Source organism: Gallinula chloropus, assembly GCF_964237585.1.
Source record: "Gallinula chloropus genome assembly, chromosome: 3".
NCBI lineage: Eukaryota > Metazoa > Chordata > Aves > Gruiformes > Rallidae > Gallinula > Gallinula chloropus.
In genome coordinates, this window is record NC_140087.1 from 27,036,705 (window position 1) to 27,051,044 (window position 14,340).

Here is a 14,340-nt window from a genome sequence, read left to right on the forward strand (position 1 = left end):
ACAGACCGCCGCCGGAGCGGAGCGGCGCAGCGGGGCCTGCCCGCCAGACAGAGGGCGATGCGGGGGCGGGGAGGGGAAAGGACGGGGTATTCCCCATCGCTCCCCCGGGAACTGCCCGGGCTCTTCCCGTCCGGCCCGGCCGCGGAGCTACGGCGTGCTCTTCAGCCAGCCTGCTGCTAGCAGCGCCCGCTCTGCCGCCGCCAACCCCCCCTCCAACCCCGCCTGCCCCGCGCCGCTGCCACCAGCCGCCGTACAGCGCGGCCTCCCCGCTCCGCTCCGCCCCGGCCGCGGCCGAACGCGGCGCGGAGGCGCTCGGAGTCCCGCCCGCACGGGCGCGCACACACACACACTCACACACACACACACACGCACTCACGCACTCACACACGGAAGTGCACCCCGTCCTGGCTCCCAGCCCGCCGCCGAGGCCGCCCCGGCGCAGCGTGCAACATGGCGCTGGTGCCCTGCCAGGTGCTGCGCGCCGCAATCCTCCTGTCCTATTGCTCCATCCTGTGCAATTACAAGGCCATTGACATGCCCGCGCATCAGACCTATGGAGGCAGCTGGAAATTTCTGACCTTCATAGACCTGGTAAGTGTCCCCGGCGCCCGTGGCCCAGCCCCCTCCCTCAGGCTGCCCGTTTAACGGCCGCGGCCCCGCGCGGGAGCCCCCGGAGGGGGCGGCCCTGCTCGACGGCAGCGCCATGAGGTGACCTTAAAGCGGGGACGGCGACATGTTGTGACTCCGAGGGCCTGCCGTGAGAGGAGCCAGCCGGACACCGCGGCAGCGGAGCCGGGTGGTTTGACCGGAAAAAGGCACGGAAAGCGCCGAGGGGCCGCGGGGAAGGTGCGGCTGCCGCCCGGCCCCCGCGGTGCAGATGCCGTGTTTTGCCTTTTCCAATGGCTGACAGTAAACGCCACGACCCGCCGGTCCCAGTATTTGTCTCCCGTGTGCTGTCAAAATAGAGAACACGTCTTGCTCCCATCTGAGGAACCCATCCCTCATAGGTGCAAGTGTGTGAGAGCCACACAAGAAACGTGGGGCAACGCAGCTCGACGGACCCAGTTCGTTTTGGTTGCAAATCCATAGAAGAGCCTACGAAACAAAAGATGTTTCGTTTCCCTTCTCTTCGTAAGGGCCCAGATCTGGGATGGATTCCCCCTGAGCTTCCCCGCCCATCTGCCTCTACAGCAGCGTTTCCCTAGTGCAGAGGGGCGGGAGGCAATGAGGAGAGATGGGAGGAGAAGCTTGGTTTCTGGTTCAGAAATATGATAGCCAGCTTACACCTAGTACCTAGCTCAAAATAGTTACTGGTTTGTTGGGTTTGGGTTTTTTGCTTTTTTTTTAATACACTGTAAATAGGCGAGAATTTTTGCAGTTCCTACTAAATTACAGAGAAGTCCTGAAATGCAAGTATTTCAGTGCTTCCCAGAGATAAAATCTCACTCAGAACCTCCTTGTAGATTCACGAGTGCTGCTACTATTGCCTCCATGCTTCATGTCCAGTCAGTAGGTTGAGTTTGTGAGTTTGGAGACGAAACTCAAACACTATTAACCTGGTAGGTCTAGCGTGCAAATTTCTGTATTGGGATTAAGCTAAGGTTCACCAATGTCCATATTTTATTTGGAGACAAGAAGCACATACCATGTTTTGCATTTAGCTGGGACAGTTTTTTTGTTGGGTGCCAACAATTTGCTGGATCACTGAGGATCTACAGCCACAAGTAGTGCTTTTGCTGCTATTGTAAAGGAGCATCTTAAGGCCTGATTTTTTTCTGAAAGGCAAACTAGAATCTATTTTTTTTGTCTTTTGATCTTATGAACAATACTGTCAGTAATAATAACTGATAGAAGTTCGCATCAAATCCCAGTGAATTAGGGGGGAGCTATTGACTTTAGTGTCAGTTGAATTGGAAGCGAACCAACAAAAGCTAAAAGCCAGTGATCTTGTCTTTGAGTCTCCTTCACCTTTTTCTCTGTTCTCTTAGCCCTGACAGTTGCTTGAGGATTAAGTGAACTGAGGCTGTCATACAGTGAAAATAACATTTGACACTACATGATATTCATCATTTCCCAAAAATTACAGCCTGCTGTCTGTGGCAAGTTCATGTGGACTTTCCCATCAAAGCATGTGCCTGGTTCAGGCTACTTCTGCCACAGCCCAAAAGGTCAAGGTAAATACGTAGTTCTTTCCAAAATGTCTCGAGCAGTTATCAGCTGTAGCTACTCCTTCCTCTCCTTTAACTAATAGTTGTCATGTGTTTCTCTTAGTCAAGTCTGACGGTTGAGAAAAGGTTCTCAATTCCTTATAGCCTTCAATCCTTCCAAATTACACACAATTCAACCACCACAGCAGGGGGGTTGGAACTAGGTAATCATTAAGGTCCCTTCCAACCCAAACTGTTCTCTGATTCTGTGACTTGAATGCCTTTCTCAGGGACTAACCAGTGCACATAGATCTCTCCATTTGTTAACAATATTTATTTATGTCCAAATGGCCACGGTAGCATTTTATCTAAGCAAATCTGTCTTACTGTCTCCTGGGATGACTGGGAGACTTGAAGAAAGAAAACCTGTTAGATTCCTGAGGAGGATACCAAGAGGCGTGGTTGGAGGATGTTAGGCACATTTCCAAAATGCCGTGTGTTCAGTAAGTCTTGAAAAGCTCTTCCATAAGTTCCAGTTTCCTCAACCATGTGCAGTGTTCCTGTGTCAGTCACATTCAAAGGCTGTCTAGACAAAATATCAGCAATGCCAGAGTCTTGGCAGACGTGTTCTTGCTACAGATTGTACCTCCACAAGCAGAGATTTCTTCTTTGACATCACAGAAGCACATAGACGTTCTTTCTGTTTCCAAAACCTGCTGCTAGTTTTTGAGAAAAGTGAGTTTGTGACTGGAATCTGAAAAGTAGTTTGGATTTTTTTCACCTGTCCATTTGTAAAGGGACATTTTAGCCTCAGCATCAATAAATGTCTTGGAGATTTAGGTTGCTGGCTTTGCAGAGTTGCTGTGTGAAATGATTTAGAGTTATCTGCCGGTAATACGATTTTGAATTGAAATATGGAAAATTAGTAGTTTGGGCTCTCAAACACAAGACATAGTAAAGCATTCTGAATGTGTACATTAATCTGAAGAGTAGACTTAGATCCCTCACACAGTTTTCTGAAATTGAGCATTAAGAGGAAGTTGTTTAATACAAAGCTAAAGGCTGGAATGTCCCTGCCCATCCCTTGTCCATCCGTAGTATTTTGGATGTTGGTACCTAACTAGGATTTTCTTGGATGCCAATATTAGCACTCGATCTCCTCTGTCCTTGAATTAAGAAAGAAAATAAGCACGAACGATGGCTTCTTTTAACTGCTGTGATTCTGATGACTGACTCACATTTTTCACAGTTGTGAGTGCAGTGACAATGTTCCCTAAAATGACCGTGTCAATGGAATATTTTTCAGGCTTATGAAGGAGTTTACTGGCAGTATGTTTTGCCATTACACTGGTGACGCTCATCACTGTTGCTACTAGCAATCATTTCTCCACTCAGACTTTCTCCTGGTATGTAGAGCCAGTAGATACTTACCCCACTTAATCAAAAGATGGTAAAGGTATCTGCCTAGTATCTGTGTATTCCAAAACACTGCAGAATAAGAGAGCAGTGGGGTTTTTTTGTCATTTGTGGAGTGGGAAACTGAGGTATGAAGACGTAAAGAGTTGTTGCCAAGATCAATCAGTGGGCCCAGCAGATCAAATTTATGAACTGAATGTTCAGGCTAGTTCAAAACTACATGATGTTGCCTTCATTTAGCCTCACAGCACAAGCCAAGCCCTAAAGTTAGTTCCTATGAAAGCAGCAAAGAACCTGATTCAGACGGGGTATTTCAAGACGTGTGCCTGAAATTTGCTGTAGAGCTGCCTTTGTTAGATTCGTCATTTTGTGCTTTAGTTGAAGTAGCTGAATTAAAGGTAGTAGTACTTGAGTTAAAGATAACTGGGTGATCCTGCATAGGGTGCAACCACACACCTGCCTTTATAGATACATGGATCCGTGGCAACAACTTATCTAAAATGACAGGTCCTTGTTGTTGCAGAGGCTGAGTTTGTTGTTCTCTTGTCTCTTACAGAGACAAAGAGCAAGGCTAGATTTTTATAAGCAGACTCAAGTGTTATGTTTTATGATAAATGGTCCTATTTTGAATAACAGAATGTTAATGGGGGAATTCATATGACTTGATTCAGGGCAGCCAAAGCTAGGGAGGTATTGATTTTGCTCGTATATAAATCTGACAGGCCTTATATTTTTATTATTCCTTTGAAAGAAATAACAGGATGTCTGTGTATGAACTTTTATATGTTGTCTGGCAGATCGAGTTCTACAAAATACAGGTAATAGCTCTGTTCCCAGCATATTTTTTGCTAGTGCACATTGCATTTATTTTGCAGAAAATACCTTTAGGTTTAGTTTGAGTAAGTTTAAATAAATCAATCAGAACTTAGTTCATTTCTTATCAATTTTCATTTTAGAAGGGCTTGTTAACAATAGCAATAGAAACTAGAGTTAGTAGATTTGTCATTTACTTATTTAGTGTATTTAATTACTTACATCATCTAGACAGCAACAACAAAACAAGCTTGCTGTCTAGAGATGCATTGTCTAGACAACAACAGAAAAAAGCAGCTTAACAAAGCATGGCTGAAAATTATAGGTAGTTTTTGCTTAGTTTGCATTTAGTCATGCTCCACAACACGGAGGAGAAAAGCAAAAACATGTTCCACACTCTGTGGAATATAACTATGACTTTATTCCATGATTTCCTTTAGTAACATGAATTTCACCTTCTGCTTGCCTCTTTCATCCTCTGTAAAGCTAGCCTCATATTAAAGTGTTTTATGGTTTTTGGGTGAAGAGATTAAAGAAGTGTAAAATATTACTATGTATTATTCCCACAGGTAATTCATCACAAACTCTGAAGTGTCTCAGAGTTGTTACTGTAACAGAGAGTACAGTCAGCAGAGAGTTTATCAATTTACAGAGAAAGAAAGAGATCACTTTTTGAGGGAGTAGCAAGGTGAGGTTTCCTAATGGTGCTTAATGTATGTGAGAGAAAGGCAGTGATATATGTAAGGGAGCCTATTAATAAATGTATGGTTTAGAACTTTCTTTTCCTTGTTAGGCTGTAAACATGTCAGAGAAACTGTTATGTATAACACCATGGATGCAGTAATAAAAATGTAGCAGTATCACCATTCCTTATTCCTAGGGGCATGTTTTCCATTTGCTGTTGGTAGCCCTATTACAAATTGAGTGGAATTTGAGCACTGCAGTGAAGAGTTCCAATTTCACATTGCATTAGCATGCCTTTTACAATTGGACTTAAATATGTTGGACATTTAATTTCGGAATTCTTAGGAAAGTTATAGATATCTTGAAATATTTGCGTTGGCAGTAGGGTTGGCAAGGGAAAGGAGAGTGAGGGAGAGGACAAATTGGGATCACTTACTGATGATAGATTTAACTAATGTCAGTAATATTATTTTATACCTTGGAGTATGAAAGTGATAGGTAACTGTGCTGTGTTTTAAACCAGTGAAGTCTGTAGAGTTTTGCCAGGACAATGTCAAATGATGAAGAAGTTGGTGCAATAGTCTTTCTGTTCCCTTTTGGAAAAAAAAATCCTATTTATGTTGTGTTACAATTGAATGATTTCTTTACAATTTTACTATAGTGGTAAGGATAACTCAGATAATCTTATATGCCTCCATATGGCAAAATAGTTATTTTTTAGAAATAATTAGTTCTAACAAAGACAACACACCTAGTGTTCTATATTAGTGTTCTGTGCTGAAGTCACAGTTGGAGTTGTCTTATTTGTTGTGAATGTATAACAAAATATTTAATCTGTCTAATTTTGACATAAGTATATTTGTCTTATCTTAATGAGGCCATATAAGCTTATACAAGAAACATATTTTGAGATTGATCTTGTTATGTTGTAGTAAATATTACTATATAACCTGTCAAAAATATTCTTATCTGATACAGAAAAATTCAAAGTTAGTGTTTTAATTAAAAATATTTTTAATAAAAATAAAATTCCACTTGAAACTTTGCAGTTATATGAACTTGAGAATGTATAAAGACTTGTAGGGTAGAAGGCTGTGTTGGTAGTCGCTTGCTTTGTCCTTAGGCTAAAAAAAAAACCCTCAAAAAACAACTTGACTCTATCTGAAAATGAGGAAACACTCCCATGATAAAAATCTTATTAACTGGGTTGTAAAAAATCCAGATGTGCCAGTATGCCACCATACAACAAAATATGAAGCTGTTTTAATATATAAATAGAAAAAAAAACCCCAGAAAACCTTAATGAAATTTAACCCCCTCTGACATTCTACAAAAGTAATTTTGGGGATCTGAACAGCAGAGAACTCCTTGTTATGTGGAGCTTTTGAGTGTTCATGCAACTCCAGTCAGTAAATGTTGACAGTGGTTGCTGGTTTGGGTGCTTTCTGCAGAATTCAAGAGTGAAACAAATATTGGCGTGCAATAAGTTCACAAACAAAAGTAATGTTATTGCTTGCAGCACACACATGGAGATTCTCTCAGTGTGGGGTTATTTTCTTTAAAGTCTCTGAATTTGAGGTCTGGTCTTCTCACCTGGCATGGCCAAGTGTGTGTGCGTGTGTGTGTGTGTGTCTATACAATGTATGAGGGAGAAACAAAATTGACAATGTGAAGTGGCCAAGGTGAAGCACAAACTCCTTGCTTGCTTTTTGAATGGGTGAATATGAAAAGCTTTCTTCCTTCTAATGAAAGCTTCTTCAAACTTTGCGTTATTTACCTGCATTTCTTTGAATAACTCTGTTTTCCCCCCATACTGTAGTTTCCAAAGCTCTGATTTTGTTATTACTGTTCAAAGCCTGACAGCCTATGGTCTGTTACTCTTACTATGTACGATGCAAGGTTTTTTTCAACTCGACATAATTAAGCTTGCTGCCACTGAAAAGCTGTGTTTAACTTTAGTGGATGGAAAAGCAAACTCAAGTCTGAAGAAAAATAAAAAAATTTGAAAGCTGAAGTAAAACTTATGGATTTTTCGGAGAGGAAGAAACTAAAGTAAAATTAAAATTTATAAATATGTTTTTTTTAAGACTTAAAAAAAAGTCCCTCTCCCAATTAGAACTGTGATTAAGCATTTAGAAGATTTCATCATCATTTTGCCAATTACCTCAGGATATTTTACACTCCCTTGGCATATAGTTGGCACTGCTTGTTGGTTGTTATTTGGGTTTTTTTTTCAATTTACTTCAAAATTTAGAGATTCTGTTAGATGGAAGCAGGTTAAGCTCATAGGAAAAGCCAGGAGAAAATCAGAAACTGATTTCAGCTGTATAAAGGCTCCTTCTGGCAACTTAGGCAGGTCCATGTGGTTTTCCCTCGAGAGCAGCATTTCAGTGCCTCTAGTTGCATTCCCTGAACATCTTGTCTTGCCACTGCCTTTGCAAGCATCCTGTTTACAGTGGGATTTCCAAACAAATACTTGCCAAAGGGTGCAATTATATAGTAATTTCCACATAAATCTGTGCACAGCTGAGTAGCTTAGGTATTTCTGCAGCAGTTGCCTGTCAGATTCCTCGTTTCAAAGTGCTTGTGAACTCTCTACAGTGTAACTTAAAACAAAACTGGTACCTCCTGGTAAACTAGAGGAGAATATGCAGAAGAGCAGAATGTCAAATCCCCTGCTAATTCATTGCAAAGTTGTAAAGCAAAGCACAAGGGTTGGTGGGTTTTTGCAACATACTAGTTTAAGTGGAACAATTAAAGGCCTAAAACTTACCTCTACAAATGCTGCTAGTCACTTCAGACTGTTGAGTTGTTGGTTGTGCTGGGACAGCAGAGAATTTCAGTTCTATTCTGTTAGGAATTTATTGGCTTATTTTTTATTTTGGGAAGTGCTGCCCATATTTGTGTATTTTTTAAACCTAGGTCTTTTGTACTGGAGGGTACATTTACTTTTTCTGCCCTCCCTCCTCTGTTTGCATATATTTTATCAGTTGTCTTGAAGCCTTCTGGTCCTGGCAACACATAAGTGACAAATTGTTATTTATTATTATTGTTAGTATTACTACAATTCATTAGGAGTGGGAGTTGCACATGCAAAGCATAGGTGGTATGTCTTCATTCCTAAAGGCACCTGCTCAGATGCAAAAGGAAGACAAAGAAACTTCTGACTTTAAATGCTGTTATATACCTTGCTAAAATGCATGAATGCAAAAGGGATCTTTTCTCCACAAGATACTTAATGGGCTTGTGGCTGAAGTGGTGGAAGCATGTCATACAGCTGATGTTCAGTCTAGCATCTCTGTGTGATCCTGAGACAAAGCAATAGGACTCTTGACCCTAGAGAAGATGCAGGTTGTTTACGGCCAATGCTTGTGCAGGCTCAGCTCTGTAAAGGATGCAAGGAGAGAAGGTGGAAGAGAAAGGGGAAATCCAGTAGATGACAGCACTTTGTACCTGGGCTGAGTAGGTGAGGGAGTGCACCATGCTGATGGCCTTGTGTTGTGCCAAACTGGTATTTAGATACTTGACTGCTGGGTGTGAGGAGGAAGTATTGGAAAACCAGGGGTGGAGATACAAAGTGGCTGGTATTTCTCTGCTAAAGCAGCTTGTGATAGCTCCTTCAGACATCCTCCTCTTCTTTGTCCTCTCCCCCATTTCTTCCTCCCACATAGTGTCCCCACATACAACTCCTTCACACACTGGTGACACGGGACCACTTCCCTGCATGTAACTTGTTTGGTCTAGTATGCTTCTGCTCAGCGGAGGCTGCTTGCAAACCTTTGTCCTCAGAAGCCATATGCACCAACAGATGCAGAGGTCCCTGTCTGCTGTTCACTTCAGCTTACAAACAAATTGTTTGCTCCATGCTGTGAAAACTTTCTTGACCTGAGTTTACTTGTTATTGCTGTGTTCCTAAACTGCAAATTTGCCTGTGGATTAGACGCAATTGTCTGCATTCCTGTAGGTCTCAGGACTTGAGTCCTAAGACTGCATGAGTCATGAAGGAAACCTCTGGTGTGAGGACCTGCTGTGCAGCACCCTACTTTTAAACTGGACATAGAATCATAGGGGTTGGAAGGGACCTCGAGAGATCATCGGGTCCATCCCCCCTGCCAAAGCAGCTCCCCAGCTCATATTGCACAGAGAGGCGTCCAGATGGGTCTGGAATATCTCCAGAGAAGGAGACTCCACCACCTCCCTGGGCAGCCTGTCCCAGGGCTCTGTCACCCTCACTGTGAAAAGGTTCTTCCGCATGTTGGTGCAGAACTTCCTGTGCTCCAACTTACAGCCATTGCTCCTTGTCCTGTCTCCACAGAACACTGAAAAGGGGCTGGCCAGGTCCTTCTCCACAGAGCTCTTCAACAGCAGGTCATCCCCCAGCCTGTACTGATTCAAGCAGTTATTCCTTCCCAGGTGCCAGACTCCACACTTGCTTTTGTTGAATCTCATCTGGTTTCTCCCTGCCCAGCTCTACAGCCTGTCCAGGTCTCGCTGGATGGCAGTGCAGTGTTCCTGCATGTCAGCCACTCCTCCCAGCTTTGTGTTATCAGTGTACTTGCTGAGGGTGGATGCTATTCCCTCATCAAGGTCATCAGTGAAGATATTGAACAGGACTGGACCCAACACCAAGCCCTGGGGAACACCGCTAGTCACAGGTCTCCAGTCAGACTCTGCTCCACTGATCACCACTCTTCGAGGTCTGTCCGACAGCCAATTCTCAACCCAGAAGAGAATTCAGGAGACTGAATGGGATTTGGGGTGTTTGGAGGTGGATATCCACCTTTGTGTACGTTTGACATAATAGTTGTTTACTTCCGCTGCACATAATTTGAAAATACCAAACGGTTCATGAAAGCTACACTGTGCTGTAGTCTCCATATGCTGCACACATCTATGAGTAAATTGGCCTGCTGCTGCTGAAGTCAGCTTAGATGAGCAGTTAATGAACCATGGATAGAAGGTTGCAGTGGTTTGAGGTACCAGAGGTTGTGAAGTTTCTGAGCGTCAAAGAACTCTAGCTAACAAGAGAGAGCAGGCAGCTTTCAGGTCAGCTGTCTCATGACCTACCATGGCTAGAAATGGATATTCCGGTATTTATTAAGAAGCTAATGATGTTTCTAATTCTAACATATGATTATAGAGGATTAGTATTTAAATCTCCTTGACTCAATGCCAGTATGATTTCAGAAGCTAAACACCTCTGAATTTCCAGAGATTATATTCTATGCTATTAAGTCATATGGCATTTCAGGCTAAGTTTTGTTTTCTTTTCCTCGTGGTTTGGGGCAGAAGCTACTAAAATGACATTGCCAAATTATTTCAAAGCTGGTTTGTTCACCATTAATTATAAGGTTAAGTTAAAATTATGAGATGTGTTTTATGAGAATGTATTTCAGAAAAGGGTAGAGGGACCTGTTGTTACTTTGGTGATTTGAGCCAGTGGGATCTGAAATTCTTATTTTTAAAACTCAACTCACAACATATAAGCAAAACACCTTTGAAGGTGTGCAAGGGATGATTCTGTTCATCCACTCCTGGCTTTGTGAATGAAAGTGCTTCCACTTTGCCCTGATCCATTCATGCCCCATACCGCCCAGTCAGACTCCTCCATTTCAGGTTGCTGTTAACTATCACTATATTTTCTGCCCCTTTTTTCTTATAGGAACCTGCCCGTGCAACACCCCTCTCCCCATTCCTTCCAATCTCTTCTTACCTAGTGCAGTCTCCTTGATGTTTCAGCTCTGTATCCCAGTTACAGTTGCACACCCAGTCAGTCGTATTCTGGAAGCCTGTGTGTTCCTGTCTAGTGCTGCTTTTTTTATCCCCACCGTACTCCTTACACTCCTTCCGCACCATTCACACATCTTGTCTTTCCCCTGGTCCGTTCACTGTCTTGGGTTTTCTTTTGCATCCTAATCATTTCCTTCCCAAATACCAGACCTACTCAGTTTCATTCTCTAGTGTTCTTAAAGCACCCTGTGTTGACTCAAAATAAGGAAGAATCAGTCGTCTTCCATCAGAAAAGCTTGATTTTGGTGTGGTGAGAGCCTGAAAAGAAACCACTTGTGAAATGATGCTGTTACATAAGACTCCTAGCTTTGCTTTCTGTTTTTGAACAAATGTTTAAGCATCCTGGTTACAGGAAAAAACTCCCATAAGTGTTAAGCATAATGGATCATGAACCTAATGTTTATTATGGTGTTAAAAGCTTGTCACTTTTTGGTAGTTTGCCATTTGATACTTTATGATAAATTTTCCAGTTCAGAAGCCAGTCCTTGGTAGAAATTGATGTTTAAGTTGAAAAATCAAATCAATGTATGGAATCAGCAATCAGTATTTATTCAGACATCTTTTCTTTTTTCATAATTTACATATTTTAAATGAGATGCTAAAATGATTTAAATCAAATTTTTTATTTCCTAATAAGAAAACCTATTTTGTAATAATCACTGTAAGGTCTGATCTGAAATCTGCTGCATTCGGTGAGATGGACAAAGATGTTTTTAAGCATTGCTCAGTGTGTTGGCTGCTGGTGCAGTTAATAGCAGAAGCTTTCCTTATAATATGTGAACATACATAAGCACCTATTCCGTGTTAGCGTGGGTGGATTGGGAGCGAACGCAGACACACCTGTTGCAGTGTAGATGTAGGAGAAGAAAGAAATCTGCATTTCAGGGTGGTAAGTTTCTACTCAAACTCACATGGAAGCATATTCATTCCTTTTAGGGGTTGCCTGATAGAAATGGGCCTGATATGGCTCCGTGACTCCCACATCCAACTGGTAGGAAGGCTGAACACGTGCCCAGTAGGCACATAGAGAAACAGAGGTGTAAAATCAGGTTGCTAAAATGTAAGGCAACACCAATAAAATTATGACTGGACAAGGTGGTTTAGATTCAAGAATGTCTTTCAAGGTACGTCAGCCAAATAGTCAAGTGATGGCTGGAACAAGGAGTGCTTGACATATGACCCACTTAGTGTCTGTAACCCGCCCGGTTCGCCTTCCTGGGTCCAGCGCAGAGCTGGGTGCGGTGTTCCGACAGGAGCACCTCGGTCTCCATGCCGCTGTTGGCAGGGACTCTGACCCTGCCCCATTCGATCTGTGTGGCATGTCGTTGGAACCAGTGCTCGTAAACTGCCTCATGATAAAATGTCACATTAGGTCTGTGGATCTTGGAGGGGTCTTGAGCTACAGAGGTATGGTGGCTTTACTCCTGGCCGCTAATTGGAATGTGTTCCCTCGGTGTGGCCCACATGCCTTCTGCTTAGCTTGTGCAAGACCTGAGGTCAGACTTGCAGTTCAGGTGGTTCTCAGCATCATGCTACATTTAAGTTAGAAATAGGAGAGCTTTCAGCACCCTGCAGGATATGTCCCAAAAGTATTCAATGTTTTTTATTAGGGTTTTTTTTTCTGGTGGGTTTTTTTGTGGGTTTGGGGTTTTTTTTAACGTCTCTTCTGGCATGATTGTAAATTTAGAAATTATGAATTTGTTCCAGATGGGAAGAAAAAGTCAATCTCGCAATTTCTTGTGGGGAAAAAAAAATTCGAAAATGTATTTTAAATTCATGGTTTCAGTGCAGTTGGACTGACCAAGCGAAAACAAAACATTTGATTGTCTTCATTAAGATACTTGGACAAAATTACAGTACAAAGGAATCAGCTGTTCCAGTGAGAAATCGTTATACAGAAATGTTTTGCCAGCTGTATTAATTGAAAACTTCTTTAATTTTCCTTTAGCAAGGGTAAGACCAATGTCATGAGAACAACATCGTACTGAAAGATGCATCTTATTCATCAATGTTACCCTTATTTCATAGGAGTTGAACCTGTGCTGTGTGACATAGCAAAATCAGACTAACTTGAAATTCATACCAGTAGGGGATGTGATAACAAGTCAAATCCAGAAAACGTTTAATCTATCTTTTTTCTTCATTTTTTTAAAATTTATTTTTTAATTAGGTACATGCTGATTGCAGGAATTAATAAGTATTTTGAAGAAATAACCACATAATAATATGGTACAAGCAAAGTCCACTTTTGGCCAGCCTTTACCCTTAGACCTGGTATTTTGCCCGTCTTGGGTCTTGTGCTCAATTAATGTGACTAAACAGCATTTGCCAGACAAAGAAGTACATTGATGGAGATAAACCTGTTTTATGAGATGCTGATTTGCACGGCATGCCTGTATCTCCATGGTGCATTTTCAGACAAGGTCTCTTTGGCTGGGTTGTGGTGCAGACCGCTGCTAGCCCTCGTTCTGAATCACTCCGGTGTCTTCTGTACCTGTCAGGGTGCTAGCCTTGAGTCTATGTATCTTGGGTGAGGGGAGACATATCCTTGATATTCAGAATTCCATAGAGTAAACTGACCTTTTTAAAGGACTCTTTTTAAGCCAGGTAGATGGGGATTCAGCATTATGAATCAGACCTGGAACAGCCCCATCTTTTATTAATATAATGTCTCCTGATTTACTGCAGGAAGCCACTGAAATGATTAAGTGTACCAGCAGTCTGCATAAAATGCCTGGGTGACCTCCAAAGCACTATGACAAATATCAAAGAAAAATTTTAAAACCTGTATGATCAGCTTAAGGAAAATTAAGGCCATATCTCAGTCTGTTGGAAATGCTCTTAGAGTAGGAAGACAGGTAGTGGCTGCAAAGTGGCAGAAGATCTAGGCTACATCTCTTTCCGTATGACCTAAAATGAATGAGTACACAGGGTGCAAACTATCTTTCCACTGTAGTTCGCTTTGCCATTGTCTTCCTTGGTGCTCTTCCAAAAAAGAAGCAGAGGTAAGTATGTAAACAGCGGTGGAGTCCCTATTCCAAATAGCCGGTCTTGTTCATTCGCTTTATGGATACTTATTTTTGTCCCGTTTCCTTCAGGTGCCATCTACCAAGAAAGAAGCAGTGCATGTTTAGATGGGGGTCTTCTGATTTCTCTTTAGGACAGAATTAATAAATCTTGGTAGCAAACATCTTACTTCTTAGACTAAAATTGCTTTGTAGTGCCACTGCACCTTTTGTTACAAGATCTCAAAGCACTTAGGAAAAATTAGATAACTAAGTCTCACAACATCTCTCTGCAGAGGAGCATGATTTAAACCAAATGCAAGCCCAGCATGCAAGACACTGAAATTGCCTGGACATACAGTCAATACAGTCCTTAAAGAATTACTTCAGTTGCGTAATCAGTATGTTAAGGAATTACCTTAGTTGTGTAACCTGTACGTTAAAGCATCCTTAAATCTCAGATGGTCCAGGAGGTAATCTGTGGG

The 14,340-nt window shown here is 42.2% G+C and overlaps 1 protein-coding gene across 2 annotated transcripts in view; it reads left to right on the forward strand.

Annotated features, from left to right (window-relative positions):
* The first annotated feature begins 378 nt into the window (after positions 1-378).
* Positions 379-14,340, forward strand: part of AIG1 (androgen induced 1) — a 122,842-nt gene continuing 108,880 nt past the window's right edge. For both annotated transcript variants that reach the window (XR_014617207.1, XM_084262265.1), the window contains exon 1: positions 379-591. Coding sequence is in view for 1 of the 2 variants with exons in the window: in XM_084262265.1 (XP_084118391.1) it covers positions 451-591 (141 nt within the window). In the remaining variant the exon portion in view is untranslated. The remainder of the gene's footprint in view (positions 592-14,340) is intronic.